Source organism: Astyanax mexicanus, chromosome 5, assembly GCF_023375975.1.
Source record: "Astyanax mexicanus isolate ESR-SI-001 chromosome 5, AstMex3_surface, whole genome shotgun sequence".
NCBI lineage: Eukaryota > Metazoa > Chordata > Actinopteri > Characiformes > Acestrorhamphidae > Astyanax > Astyanax mexicanus.
The window spans coordinates 48016532-48030330 of NC_064412.1; the positions used below are offsets into that span (position 1 = coordinate 48016532).

The following is a 13799-nucleotide window of genomic DNA, read 5'->3' on the forward strand; positions in this document are numbered from 1 at the left end:
CCACATTCACTGGGGGTGCTGGCTGAGGGCAGAGCATCCAGGATAAATCTGGAACCAAACTTTAACCTTCAGACTAGCTGATAGGATATGAGCTCCAGTCTTAAAAAGGTAAATTTTTCATAATTTTTTTACTGTATTTAAGTTTATTCGTTAATATATTGTGTTTCTTTCAGATAAAACTCTCTAATTACTAAGAAAATGGTTTTGAGTTATGAGCTTAGGTTTCTGTATATAAAATAAACTATGGAATGTAAGGTGGAACCTGACATATTTGTATTACTTGGCAAAACTAAACTTTACATAATACAAATGTACCCGCAAGCATTAGTATCAAAGCAAACACAACGTAAAAATACAGAAGAGTTTAATTTACACCATGATTACAAATATATTGGCAAAACAGTGCATCTAGCACGTATCATACAAGCAATACTGAAATACAACAACACGAAAGCCCATAACATCACACCCAGAGATAAAGAATAATAAATAGTGTATAATCAGCCTTTCACAAACAATAAGCACATTGAGGTGATTTAATATATAAGACATAATATATAAGACAAATTTTAGCAAAAGGCATAATTAGAATTGCATAGCACCGTACGTTGGCAGTATATAATATAATACATAAAACAAAGTGTGGTACATTATTCTAGCCCTAATATTAGAATTAGAACTAAAGATACATGAAAATTAAAATATGAATATGAAGAAATTATCATTCTTTTTTCTTACATTTACATAAAAAGTGAAAGCAGGTCATGAGTGAAATGACAGGCATAAGATACAATACAATACATACAATACAACACAATACAAATGATCCATTACAAAGAAAACAATGGCTATTACATAATGAGAATACATGCTTGATTTTATATTGGTAGAAAATGAATTTTATATGGTTAGATGGTTAGATATCAGATACAATATACTATATGTTGCAAAGTCAAATTAATGCATGAATAAGTTTTTTCTTTTTCTGCCAAAAGTTGAAACATTCAAGTTAAATAATAATTCATATACTTCCAAGTTGACACGTTTTGTTAGTAGAATAAATGAAAAGTTGCATCAGCTGACAATGTTCATATTCACTTCATATATACCCTTAATTCATGTAAACATTAACCTTTAAAAAAAATCATGGTTTAGTGAACAAGAGCATCACTAGAGAGTTATAGATAAGGGGGTTAAGTTAAAGGAGGAGGAGGACTGAAGGATAAGTCTGTTCATCATGAATGTGTGAAATGAACATATGGTTCTCTTTATAATTTGTATTAAACTATATCCATCCATTCATTAACTTCTAACAGACACAACAGTAACCAAAGGTACAGAAGTTAAGCAATGCTAGATTATTCATATTTAAATATTAATTTACTTTTAAAGTAAAATGATGCCAGTGATACCAGTAATAACTTAATCTATACTAGTAAAATATCATGTTCAGCATGCCTGTAATGCTCAGTAAATTATAATTACATTTTATTAATAAAATCCACTTTATTACTAGTAGAAATTGTGTAATCTCGACTCCTAATTCTGACAAGTAAAAACAACATTACAATTCCTATCCAAAATTCTCTAGAATTCTACAATTATGTTATGCAGATAAACGGTACATATCCTAAATGCACATTACTTGTCAGAACTAAATAGAGATATCTTTAGCATTTGTAATAGTTTTAGTCATTCGTACAGGACCCAAAAGATAAGAGAAATTCCATGTAAATCAGTGGTAAACTAATACTAGTTATAAAGAATTTATAGATATGTGGATCTGATATTATTACTAGTAAACATTTTATAGATGATATCTGAAGTAAGAGTTTCTACTAGTCAAACGTCTATCAGAGATGTCATTTTTTTAGTTTTAAAACTGAGTTGGGACTTGTATCAGTGGTGCCATTATAAAACAGCTTGACATATATTGGAACACTAGCTATATTGAAATTGAAATATTGAAACCATTTTTTTTTTAATAATTGCCATTATTTTGTACAGTATTTCAAACCGATACTTATTGATGTATTTATTGTATGTGGAAAAAAGACTAAGCAATGCTGGCTGCATTAATACAAACCGAAAACTTTCAAATTCATTGATTCAAGCTCATTTTTATTTATTTTTATTTAACAGTGTTAATAGCTTGATAATTTTATTTAACCTGTTCATTTACTATAGAAGGTTAAAAACTGTGATCAGTCTACGTAAGGTATGTTACCAATTAGCTACATAAATATGAAACAAAAAAAATGTGAAAACAAATTTCTCTGGAGAAACCTTTTATTATATTGGTTGCATATAGTTGATTGAAAGGTAAAATATAAGACATATAAATATTACATTTATTTCTAAACATATACCAGTGTGTCTAATCTATTTGTAAGTTATTTAAGTGTATATCAGATATAGGTATCGGCATCGGAAAATATACATATTTGTAATATTGATACATATCGGCTTTGGCCCAGAATTACCACATCGGTGCATCCCTACATACAGTACCATTCAGACCTTTGGACCCACCTCTTCTCATTCAATGTTTTTTTTTTCTTTTTATGATTTTTTACATTGTAAATTTGATATTGAAAACCTTAAAGTTCTACAGGAACACATGTAAACCAGAATATGTTTTACAATTTAGATTCTTCTAAGTAGCACATTTTTATTGTTCAGGACAGATCTGTACACTCTTGGTATTTTAATCTCAGTGTCTTCATGAGGGAGAATCAGCTGGAATAGTTTTTCAGCGTCTTGAAGGAGTTCCTGGAGGTGCTGAACAATAGTTGCTGCTTTTCATTCATGCTGTGAAGCTCCAGCTCATCCCAAATCACCTCAAATCACCATCTCAGCTCATCAGGTTTAGATCAGAGGATTAATGTGGAGGAAAAACACTTTTTTACTGTTTACTACGTAATTTCATACATAGTGTCCCTTTACTGTTTTTATCTATTTAATATAAATCTAACATGTAGTAAATAAATTAAATGAAGAAATAAAGAAAAACACTAAGTGTGAAGGTGTGTCCAAACTTTTGACTGGTACTGTATGTTGAAAAATTGAGTGATCAATGCTATGGTAACTTTGCTAACTGATGACATTAGCTAGCAAGCTAACTAGTTAACATACTAAATAACAAGCTAGCAAGGCAAGCCAGCTAACATTTAAGAGTTATAGAAGAATATAAAAAATATATAAAAATAAAAATGAAATTTAAAGAGCCAACAACCTTTTTTTATCTCTCTGAATATTAACTATTTTATTCTTTACTTCAATAGTTGGTGCCCCACATGAACCTACAGAGCCCACAGCTAGCTAACAGCTAGCTAACTAATGTTAGATAGCCAATAAACAAGCATTGTTAGCTACCCAATTTGTTAATTTCTACAGATTTATATTGAAAATAGTTATCTTATGATGTATTCTAATGAAAAAAGCTTGAATTTACTTCAGTAATGTAAGAATTTAGAGTTTGCTAAGCTAACTGTCTTTCTCTCAGCAGGTAAAGCAGAGCTGGATTAGCAGTAGCAGGAGGAGCAGCAGGAGCTGTATCACTTGGAAAATGGAGAGGTATTGTTGAATAAAAAAACATTAAAGAACAAATCTAAACTAAATCTTGTCTAGTGATGCCCCTGTTACTGAGCAACAGTATACACTATACAAAAGTTAGCTGTAGAAATCTCAATATGTTACATAGCAAAATATTTAATTTTCAGTCAACATAACAACTGAATCCAATATTTTTTTCTGGAGAGATTTCTGAGGACATTAAGTACCAAATAATCCCAAATAATAATAATACGAAGAACTGACAGGTGTTTCTGATTATCCTTCCACTCAAAAAATCCTAAAATAAACATACAAAAAGGAACATTTGTTAATCAAACTGATGAAGCTGCAGCTGTGGACAGAACAATGGACAGACCCCAGAGTCAAGACCTCAATGTCACATAAAGTGTTTCGCTAAATTATATTTGAAGGATCTAAAATAGTAAATACTGCAACTGAATATGTTGCCTGGAGATTTCTTTAGAAAAAAGAAATATTGAGAGAAAATGAATATCTTGCACTTACTTTTCATATTGACTGGAAATTAAATAAATAACTGGAAACCTGCTTGCTGTCACAAGTAAATATAAGGACTAAAGACTGAAGCAATGTGATCAAAGCATTTTGTTCAGCAGAAAAATCCTTTCACTTTTTTGATGTCCAGGTTTAAACTAAAATCACTATCAAATAGATCAGCTAAAGTTTTTGGTTTTGCATCACTTTCCTTTGTAATTTCTGGCAAAGAGCATTGTATTACTCCTGAATTAATGCTGCTTTCGATTTACCCCAGAAATTGGATGTCAGAGCTGAGCTTGACGCCACTGCGATCCAAATAAATGTTTAGAATTAATTTAACAACCATTTACTGGTGTTTTATGGCGAATCTGACCTAAATAACATCAATGCTTTATACAGTATGTTTTGCACATCCAAACACATTAGAAACATGTCCACAGATGGGCTGAGTACTGAGTGTACAAATGATTTAATTAGACTCTTATAGGTAGAAGTGATTCTGATTCTGAACTCTGCGTACGTAACACTCTAGAGTCTTTCTGAGTAGGAAATCAGACTTATAGGGCGCTCCAGTTGAAATTACGAACTTTGGAAGTACTGACATCCAATTTCAAAAGAAACGCATCATACATGTTCAGATTTTAGACATGAAGGTCTAAACAACAACAAAATGAAGTTGTTTTCTAGTCACAAAGATAGATGAAAATATTTGCTGCTCAGAACTCTGACTTAGCACTGAGGGAGCTCTCATGTGTCCCCTTAAGTTCTCCACTGGTGGCTGTAGACCCCCCTGATTTATCCCTGCAAAGAAGTCTTTGGACGGTGCCCTTGAACTTCTCAGCTCCAAACAGGTAGACCAGGGGATCCAGCGCTCCATTCAGGCAGGTAAGAGAGGATGTAAGGCGGTTAGCTAGTGCTAGCCCTCGCTTTATTTGACAGGACAGATCCGGATGACCATAACCGAGGATGAAAGTGGCCCGACTTACATGATAGGGTAGAAAACATACCACATAGATGAGCATGACCAGTCCGATAGTGCGCAGAGCTCGGAGCTTCAGGGCCGGTTCTAGCCGAGAGCCTTTCCGCAGACTGTTCACGATTAGCAGGTAGCAGGAGAGCGTGGCGACAAATGGCGGCATGAAGGCGACAGCGAGGGAGATCAGCGCCTTACGAGAGGCTTTTTCACGATACAGCTGAAGGCACACTGTAGATCCATCCACTTCAGTCGTCTGTTGGGTCACCAGCAGAGGAGCCATAGATACAATCACCAGAGCCCACAGAGCAAAGCTAGCTATGTGAGCAAAGCGAGCATGCCGCACTTTTAGCGAACTTACGGCATGAACCACAGCAAGGTAGCGGTCACCAGCTACACAAGCCAGGAAGTACAAACTTGCGTACATGTTGACGTAGAAGAGGAAGCCTGCAACTCTGCAAGGAACCTCACCGAATGGCCAGTGTCCCCCCGTCAAGTGATACGTAGCCCGAAGTGGTAAAATGATAACGTAAGACAAGTCAGCCACGGCAAGATGCATCAAAAAGACGTTGGCCGGAGATGACGTTCCTCTCTGGCGAGAGAAGATCCACAGGGCGAGGCTGTTCCCGTTGAGGGCCAGAAGGAAGACAATGATGTAGTAGACACCAAACAGCAGGTTCTCCACTGTTCCATCTGCAGGCGTGCAGCCATCCATAGACTGATTGGACGACAGGGTGGGGAGCACTGTCGGAGATGACTCCATCTTCATAACTAAATAAGGAAAGAGGAAAAAAACAAAAGTGAGTTACTGAAAGAAATTATATATATGTGATACATTATACTGATAATTAAAGCAATATATCACCAGATGTTCCAACTTCCACATATCTAGACAGTGCTGTAGACTCTAGACAATGACGTTATGCTGTTTCAGAGACAAAACTTGTAAAGTTAAACTTTAAACTTTTTGGGATGAAAGATGTCCATTCATTAAGATGTCACATTAGATTAAACCAGTTCAGCTGGTACACTAAAATATGTCCTCATGTTTGTATGCAGTTTGCTACTTCAAGTTGCAGCTCATATGTTGCCTGTAGAGAGGTATTGCCAGTAGAATAGGAATATCTGGAGCAGACAAACAAACGTGACAAATATCTGTTTGCTTCATGCATAATGCAGTTCCATGACTTTTAGTATGGCGAATTTAGGAGTAAACATGTAGGAGTAAAAACTGTGTAATTTTCTTTGAAATGAAGAGTAACATTAAAGTCTGCAGTGTTTGAGTCTGTCAGCACTGCTATCTGACAACTGTATCAGACAGACCATCGAGAACATATGCACTTAGCTGAACTTTAATCTGGAATTCCCTATGGAACACATTTCTAAATGCTCCCACTTTCACAACATCAAGATTACAGAACTGCACCAACAGACGCAAGTATTGGACTAGCAAGAACTTGGCTCTTCTTCAACAGTTTCTACTTCAAAGTCAAGGTTTTAAATGCTTCTGTCTGTGTGAAGTATCTGTGATATGCTTCCTAAGAAGTACCTCAAACACACGCAAGGCCTGTTGCTCTCTGGAACAGCAGGTTAAAGTATAATACAGGTGAATATAATATTATGACTATATAATAAATTTCACAGTGGCCCTAACACACTGCATTTTATCGTGTATAAAGTATAGATTTTATAAGAAAAACTGGTTTTCCACCAGCAAGAATAAGAACACAATGCTTTCCAACATGGCCGAACAGTTAATAAATGGTAAGATATCACATTATAATCTACATTTTGTCTTTTAATTCTAATGGTTACATTTTTAAGACATCTACAATCAGCGTTTTTATGTTTTTTAGCATAAAAAAATAAGATTTCATACACATCATACACATCCCACCCAGCACTTACTTGTCGTTAGTGAAACTACATTCACAGGGTAACTGCAGGTATGGGTAAATTTAATGTAAGATTTTATGACTTTTTTAAACCACCCAGAAACAGAGAATGTCTTAAAAATGTTTTTAATAGGTTTCAGTAATGTTAACCTGTAATAAATATAATTGACATTTGTTGCAGTGACATTATCAGAATATTTAAAAATATGCAATAAAACGTTTTAAAAGTATCCACATAACTTGATAAATTGAACATTCTAAGAATGTTAACTGTAACTTTCAGAAACCGTAAGCTAGGATAGTGCTCAGTGAGATGAATGTCATCAAGTCAACATACTGCCCAATGTGCATTAGAAGCAACAGAGGTCTGTGAGTGTTTTTTCTTGCTGTTTTTGTTCTCGGTGTGCGTCGGGCACATTGGGAGTGGTATGTTTGGGCATCTGGCAGAGATATGGTTACTCTGAGAAAGAGGAGATGCCACGTTGGCTCAGGGGAAACTGCAGATGCCAACAGATGACTGTTGGTGTGCGGTAGTGTATCTGACGGCCACACCTGTGTTATAGGACTCCAACACCACGCCCTGATATTTCCTTACAGCTCCACTTTAGCTGTTCCAGGCAGCTGTATCTCACATACATCTTGTACAATTTGTAACAAACTGGAGAATTTCCATGGCATGCAAATAAGGTCCTAAGAAAAACATCCATCACTGAACTTATCCTAAACATCCTAGCCTGACTGTAGCGACAGTTCGGTTCCTAGGAATTCCAACAAGTGTATGTACTGTATGTTTCCAGGCAATTATTAGATACAGCAAATGCTAATTTTAGGGGACCCTTGGCCAAATGTCAACTTTTTCCCTGTACTTTATGAGTACAATCAGTTGGGACAATATGAAAAATGCCATTTTTGTTTGAATTTTCTTTAACATTTGTTACAAACTGCTCTTCATTATTTCTCAGAAACTTCGCCTTTAATTGATACTGCTTTTATAACAAATCATGATTATAATCACCTGTTTAAAAGACTTTGGCTTTCATTCCACTCTCCATCCTGACCAGTAATATTTACTTGTTGTTAATGATTTTATCAACATATCAGGTTCTATTGGCCTAACATGAAGCTTTTTTTTTGCAAGAGCAGAAATAAGAAGGAAAATCTTCTAGAACCTCCCAAAATGTTTTCCCAGGAACTATGAGACTATGGAACTATGTTTTGAGATTGAAACAATTGAAATTGTTGTTATATAACCCTATTTTGTCTAGTCATACACCCATTTCTACATTTCAATCCTGCAATATATTCCAAAAGAAGTTAAGATGGTAAAGCCTTTACCCTTTATGTAATGTAGTCATTTTTTCCATCACTTAAAATATGTTTTGGAACCAAGGATACCCAGTGATACAAAGGTTCAGGTGTAATTTTTTTTTTCATTCTTCTACACACATTCTCTACTAGAGATAGATCAGGACTGCAGGCAGGTCACTCCAGTACCTGTACCCTCTTCTTCTTCCACAGCCATGCTTTTGTAATGTGTGAAGTGTGTGGATTTGCATCATCTTGTTGAAAACTGCATGAACGTCCCTGTAAAAATGTGGTCTTGATGGCAGCACATGTTGATATACGATTTCTGACACACCCCCGTACCATGACAGAACCTGACTTTTGGACTTGTTGCTCAGAACAGTCTAGATGGCTCTTTTTCATCTTTGATTTGGAGAAATACGGATTTAAAATACTGAATAGTGGGGCCACAATACACTGTTTCCACTGTGTGATGGGTCATCTCAGATTCAAGGAAGCAAAGGGATGTTGAGGATCAGAGATCACAGGGGTTCAGCTTAGGCTTGAGCTCTTACCCTTTACACACTGAAATTCATCTTAATTCTTTGAATGGTTTAACGATATTATGGGCTGTAAAAGGAGAAATATGCAAATCCCTTCCATCCAATCACTTGTTTGAAAGGCTTCGACTGTAATTTCAATCTACATCCTTACCAGTAACATTAATTGTTGTTAACATTGTACCAAACATATCAGGCTCATATTGGCCTAATATGAAGAGTTTATTTTTGGAAGAACAGAAATAAGCAGGAAAATCTTCAAGAACCACCCAAAATGTTTTTATGAGACACATTTTCCATTTTAAGTTGACTTTTAAATTAAATTGTTGTAGAAGAATTAAATTCATATAAAAATCATATAAATCTCTTGGGAGTAAAACCAAGATTTCCATCTAATCATAAAAAAATCCTGCCAAGAAAAGCGCACATATATTCCTGCTGTTGGAGAAAACAGGGAGAGCAACTATCAATATTTTTAGAAGATGTAAAAGAAAATGAAGAGGGTGTGTATTAGGGAGTGTTTAACTCCTTGGGGTCTCTGCTTTAGGGAAGTGGAGGCGCTCGGAAGTACGGGGGAGGCAAACACTCACATTCCGAACTTGCCAAGCCCTTCTTCAGTAATACAGAGATTTATTAAGAGATTTATTAAAGCAGACTGTTGCAGGACTTGGCTGTGCTGAAGTTCTGTTCCAGATGAAGCCTTTAGCCCCGACTGATCTGAATGGGAGCAGCTGGGCAGCACGCGAGCGGAGCTCCAGATGCACAGAGATGGCTGCTTTTTTTCATGGGCACATGGTGTGAAAGAACCCTAAACAATCTGTGGGACTCTGCATTAACACACTTTCTCAGGGAAAACAACCCTGGGTAACAGTGGGTAACGTCTGGTTTGCTTGTTCACCCAAAGGAAAAATGTATTTTCTCTTCTTTTTGTTCCAGGAGAAATAGAGCAGATCTCAGCATTATCCTATTAAAAAGCTCACTGATCTCTGAATTTATTCTTTTAGTTATTTTCCAATTAAGAGAAGAAGATAAGCATGAGCGCTCAACTATCACATCAGACATTCTGCAGACAAATGAGAAAAAGTCCACATACACTTTTCTGATGTGAATCTTACTCAGCTGAGTCTTACCTAAAGGGTTAAACGACCTGTGAAATATTGGATGATTCAAAGAAAATGTTTCAATCTGGTGGAGGCAACATATTTGGCCACATATCACTGAACTGTTCATGTCCTTTGTATCTCTACTAGGGGTGAGCAACTGTCATATGTGATGCTCCACAGATCATCACACCAAAAGTTGGGGCAGTGTGTTGCTCCACAACAAAGGCAGGATTGAAGCATCACCACAAAACCTGCATATTTGAATCTGACTTTCGTTAGAAACCAAACCAGAACTTGGATTTGATACAGACGATCCAGTTCTAGTTTCACTTTCACAAAAACAATACAGTGGTGGTTGGGTGATGTACGGCATAGATGGCAAGCAAATCATTAAAATGACTGTCCTGCTTCTCTCAGCCCAAATGATGCGCCCCTTCTCCAAGTTTGTAAGCAGGGCAAAATATGAGTCTTCGAGCGCATTTTAGAATTGTAGAGGCCTGTTTAGCAGTCAACGATCTCTCACCAAGAGGTAAACTCCCCAAAATTAGCTTTGAGAGCCTATTGGTGGAAATATCCAGTGTCTAATCAGACCACTCCTGTATTTGTTTACGTATCTGCCTGAGACATAACTGCATGCAGAGTTTTGTATCTGCGTGCATTCTTGTTTGTCATTAAGTGTAAATAAAAGTGTGGGAGTTGAGAACACTCAGTTGCAACAATAACACATGCAGAATTTTGAATGTGGTTTTGATGCAGTTGAACAACTTGCAGTGACATATGTTGGCTTTAAAACTTCCTGTTAATAAAGAAGAGATTAGTATTACAAACCTGCCACACTTACACTAATACTATTAATATTCAGTCAATACCTTATAGTAATAGTGTGCAACATGCAAATGGAATGCTGCCATTATTTTAACTTAAGTTTTTTTTTTTCAGAAACAGGAAAACTCTTAAGTCACACTCCGATTTCCAACAGAATTCAATCAGATCTGGGAGAATTAAATGAGATTAGGAGGAGATCTTCATTAGAATAGTCCGGTCCTCTGGGAAACTCCGGCTCAGAAAGAGAATCCTATAAGATTGACTTGTGTTCTCTTGGGAATTTCTGGAAAAAAGCTGCCTTTTGACTGAGAGCGGGGGGGGAGGTTCTGGTCCACTCTGCAGGACCGGCAGCACCAACAATGGGGTTAAAGGGAATCCTGGGCATCAGGCGGTTCAGATATTATGCCATAGTGTGTGTGTGTGTGTGTGTCTGTGTGTGTGCGTGTGCGTGTGCGCGTGTGTGTGTGTGTGTGTGTGTGTGTGTGTGTTGCGTGCTCTACAGCAGAAGGAGCTTTAGTCCTGCAAAGTTAACTACTTTACAATGCACTGGCTTGTGTGGAAAAAGGGAACAAAATTCCCAAAGATCCCCATTAATGATACCCAATATGGACAAAAATATTGGGACTACTGAGATCAGGGGTATTAAAAAAGTGTATCCTGCTTTTGTTGGAGTAACTGTCTCTACTGTCCAGAGAAGAACCAAGGACCTTCATCCAAAAGTATTGGATGCAGCTCCACCATTCTGGAGAATACAGTTCCACTGCCATATAGCCTATAACATGTTTTTAGTACATGATTAAATATACATTTTTGGCCATTGTCAAACATATTTAAAGTATAATATTTGTTCCCTCAATAAAAAGTTTTGTCAAAAGTTTGGTAGTTCTTTTTCATTCTGTTTTTTTTACATTGTATGTTTCCACATTTTAAATATTGAATACATCAAATCTATCAAGGAACACACAGAATTGGTAAAATAGACATGTACATCTACATCTACATCTACATATACATAAGATTGTGATGAGTTCTATATTAATCCACAATGTTGAAAATAATAAAACATAAAGAAAAACACAGAATGTGAAGGTAAGTGCGACTTTTTGGTTGTAAAATCTAAAGCTGGTTTAGGTTTGAACTTTTGTAGTAATATGACACTCACTTACTGATACTTCACTCAAGGAAAAAAACATTATATAGTATCCAGTATATTTTCTAGGGTTCAGTATAGTAAATAATACAGTATATAGTATCCAGTATAGTAAATAATACAGTATATAGTATCCAGTATAGTAAATAGTTCAGTATATAGTATCCAGTATAGTTCTATAGGGTTTAGTATAGTAATAATACAGAATATAGTATCTAGTATAGTTTTATAGGGTTTAAATTTAGTAAATAATGCAGCATATAGTATCTAGTATGGTTAAATAGGATTCATTAAACTATATAATATAGTATATAGTATCCAGTATAGTTTTATATGGTTTAGTATAGTAAATAATACAGTATATAGTATCTAGTATATTTTTATAGGGTTTACATTTAGTAAATAGTACATACTATATAATATAGTATATAGTATCCTGTATAGTTTTTGTTTTGTAGGGTTCAGCATATATTATCCAGTATGGTTAAACAGTATTAATTACAGTATATAATATAGTATATAGTCTTCAGTGAAGGCTATTCAGTATAATATACAGTATTGTATATAGTAGTAACCAGTATAATATGTAATGATATTACTGTCAAAATAATTAGCAACATAATACACTTGGTTTCTTGGACTAATGCAGTCCAAAAGCCAGTTGCATCAAACAGACAGGAGTAAAACTAAATTACAAATAATTTAAATATTAAATTGAATATTAAAACAATGAAAGTTCACAAATTAGCTTAACAGTTTTAGGTCAGTACAGAATTTGATCAGTTATATATGTACATAGAGAGAGAGAGACTGGAGTCAGACTCACCAGTGTCGGGTGCTCTGTGGTGTGAGCGGGACTGGAGGAGTGTAGAGGAGTGTAGTTTAGAGTGGAGTGCAGGGTGGGAGCAGTCTGGCTGCAGACGTGAGTCAGTTTGCAGCTGCTGTGATAGCAAAGGGTTTTCCTGCAGGGTGAGTGTGTGAGGAGTGTGTAGTGTGTGTGGAATGTGTGAAGATTTGAGGAACTGCCTAAACTAAAGACCCTATCATCCGCTGAAGATCCACCGCACCGTCGCTGTCCTGCCTCATCTCTTGTTTCAGATGTTTTACTGTGGATCTTTGCGTGCCGCAACAAATTTGACTACAAAACACGCAGCCCAATGGGGAGGCTCTGGAGTGACCCCTGACCCCAGTCTTTCTGCAGATCGGCATTCTCCTCTGAGAGCCACTTGTGCGCACCACAAAGGCTCGAGTCAGAAGATGCGGTGCAATTGGACAGCATGAGAATAATGGCATGCCTTTGCTATGTGGAGTAGGGAGGGCATGGTGCCATAGCAACCCTACCGTACCCCATTACTAACTACCAAAATTATTAAATACATAAATCATCAAGAAATTGTTGCATCCAGAGGACATGTGGGATTGTGGTGGTTAAAGAAGACTAAAGAAAGTTATTGGGAACAATAAACGATTTTCAGTTTAGACTGATATGGGTAATATTTATTAAGAAACACATACAGAAGTAGTGTGTAAAGCATGTATAATGCTGAAACATGCCAGAAGTCTAGCTTGGAGTTGTAGAGGTTCCTAATGGAGTCCTGTAGTAATACATCACGGGTTGCTCCAATATTCTCACAGAGTTCCTGTAGATTTTTGCGCGGTAGGGGTGTAGGAGTCTTGATAAAGCATTCAATAGCATCCCACAAATTTTTAATCAGGGACAGATCTGGAGATGCAGCTGGAGATGGTATAGTACCTGTAGAGTCTTCAAGAAAACTCTTAAGATGGCAGCAGCATGTGGACGCTCATTGTCTTGCTGGAATAGCGCACCCGAGTGTGCGATCTGCAAAGGCATTGAAGCAAATTGCACATCACACCATGACTCCAGATCTTATGTATGTATAACATGGTAAAAAAATCTTATAAATGTCTCCAACAAAA

The 13799-nt window shown here is 36.3% G+C and overlaps 1 protein-coding gene across 1 annotated transcript; it reads right to left on the reverse strand.

Annotated features, from left to right (window-relative positions):
* Positions 1–347: 347 nt before the first annotated feature.
* Positions 348–12890, reverse strand: gpr17 (G protein-coupled receptor 17). The gene is made up of 2 exons (XM_015606983.3): positions 12688–12890; positions 348–5815 (listed from the first exon to the last, which is right to left on the reverse strand). The coding sequence occupies exon 2, from the start codon at positions 5811–5813 to the stop codon at positions 4788–4790; it is 1026 nt and encodes a 341-aa protein (XP_015462469.3). The 5' UTR covers positions 5814–5815; positions 12688–12890; the 3' UTR covers positions 348–4787.
* Between the last annotated feature and the right edge of the window lie 909 nt (positions 12891–13799).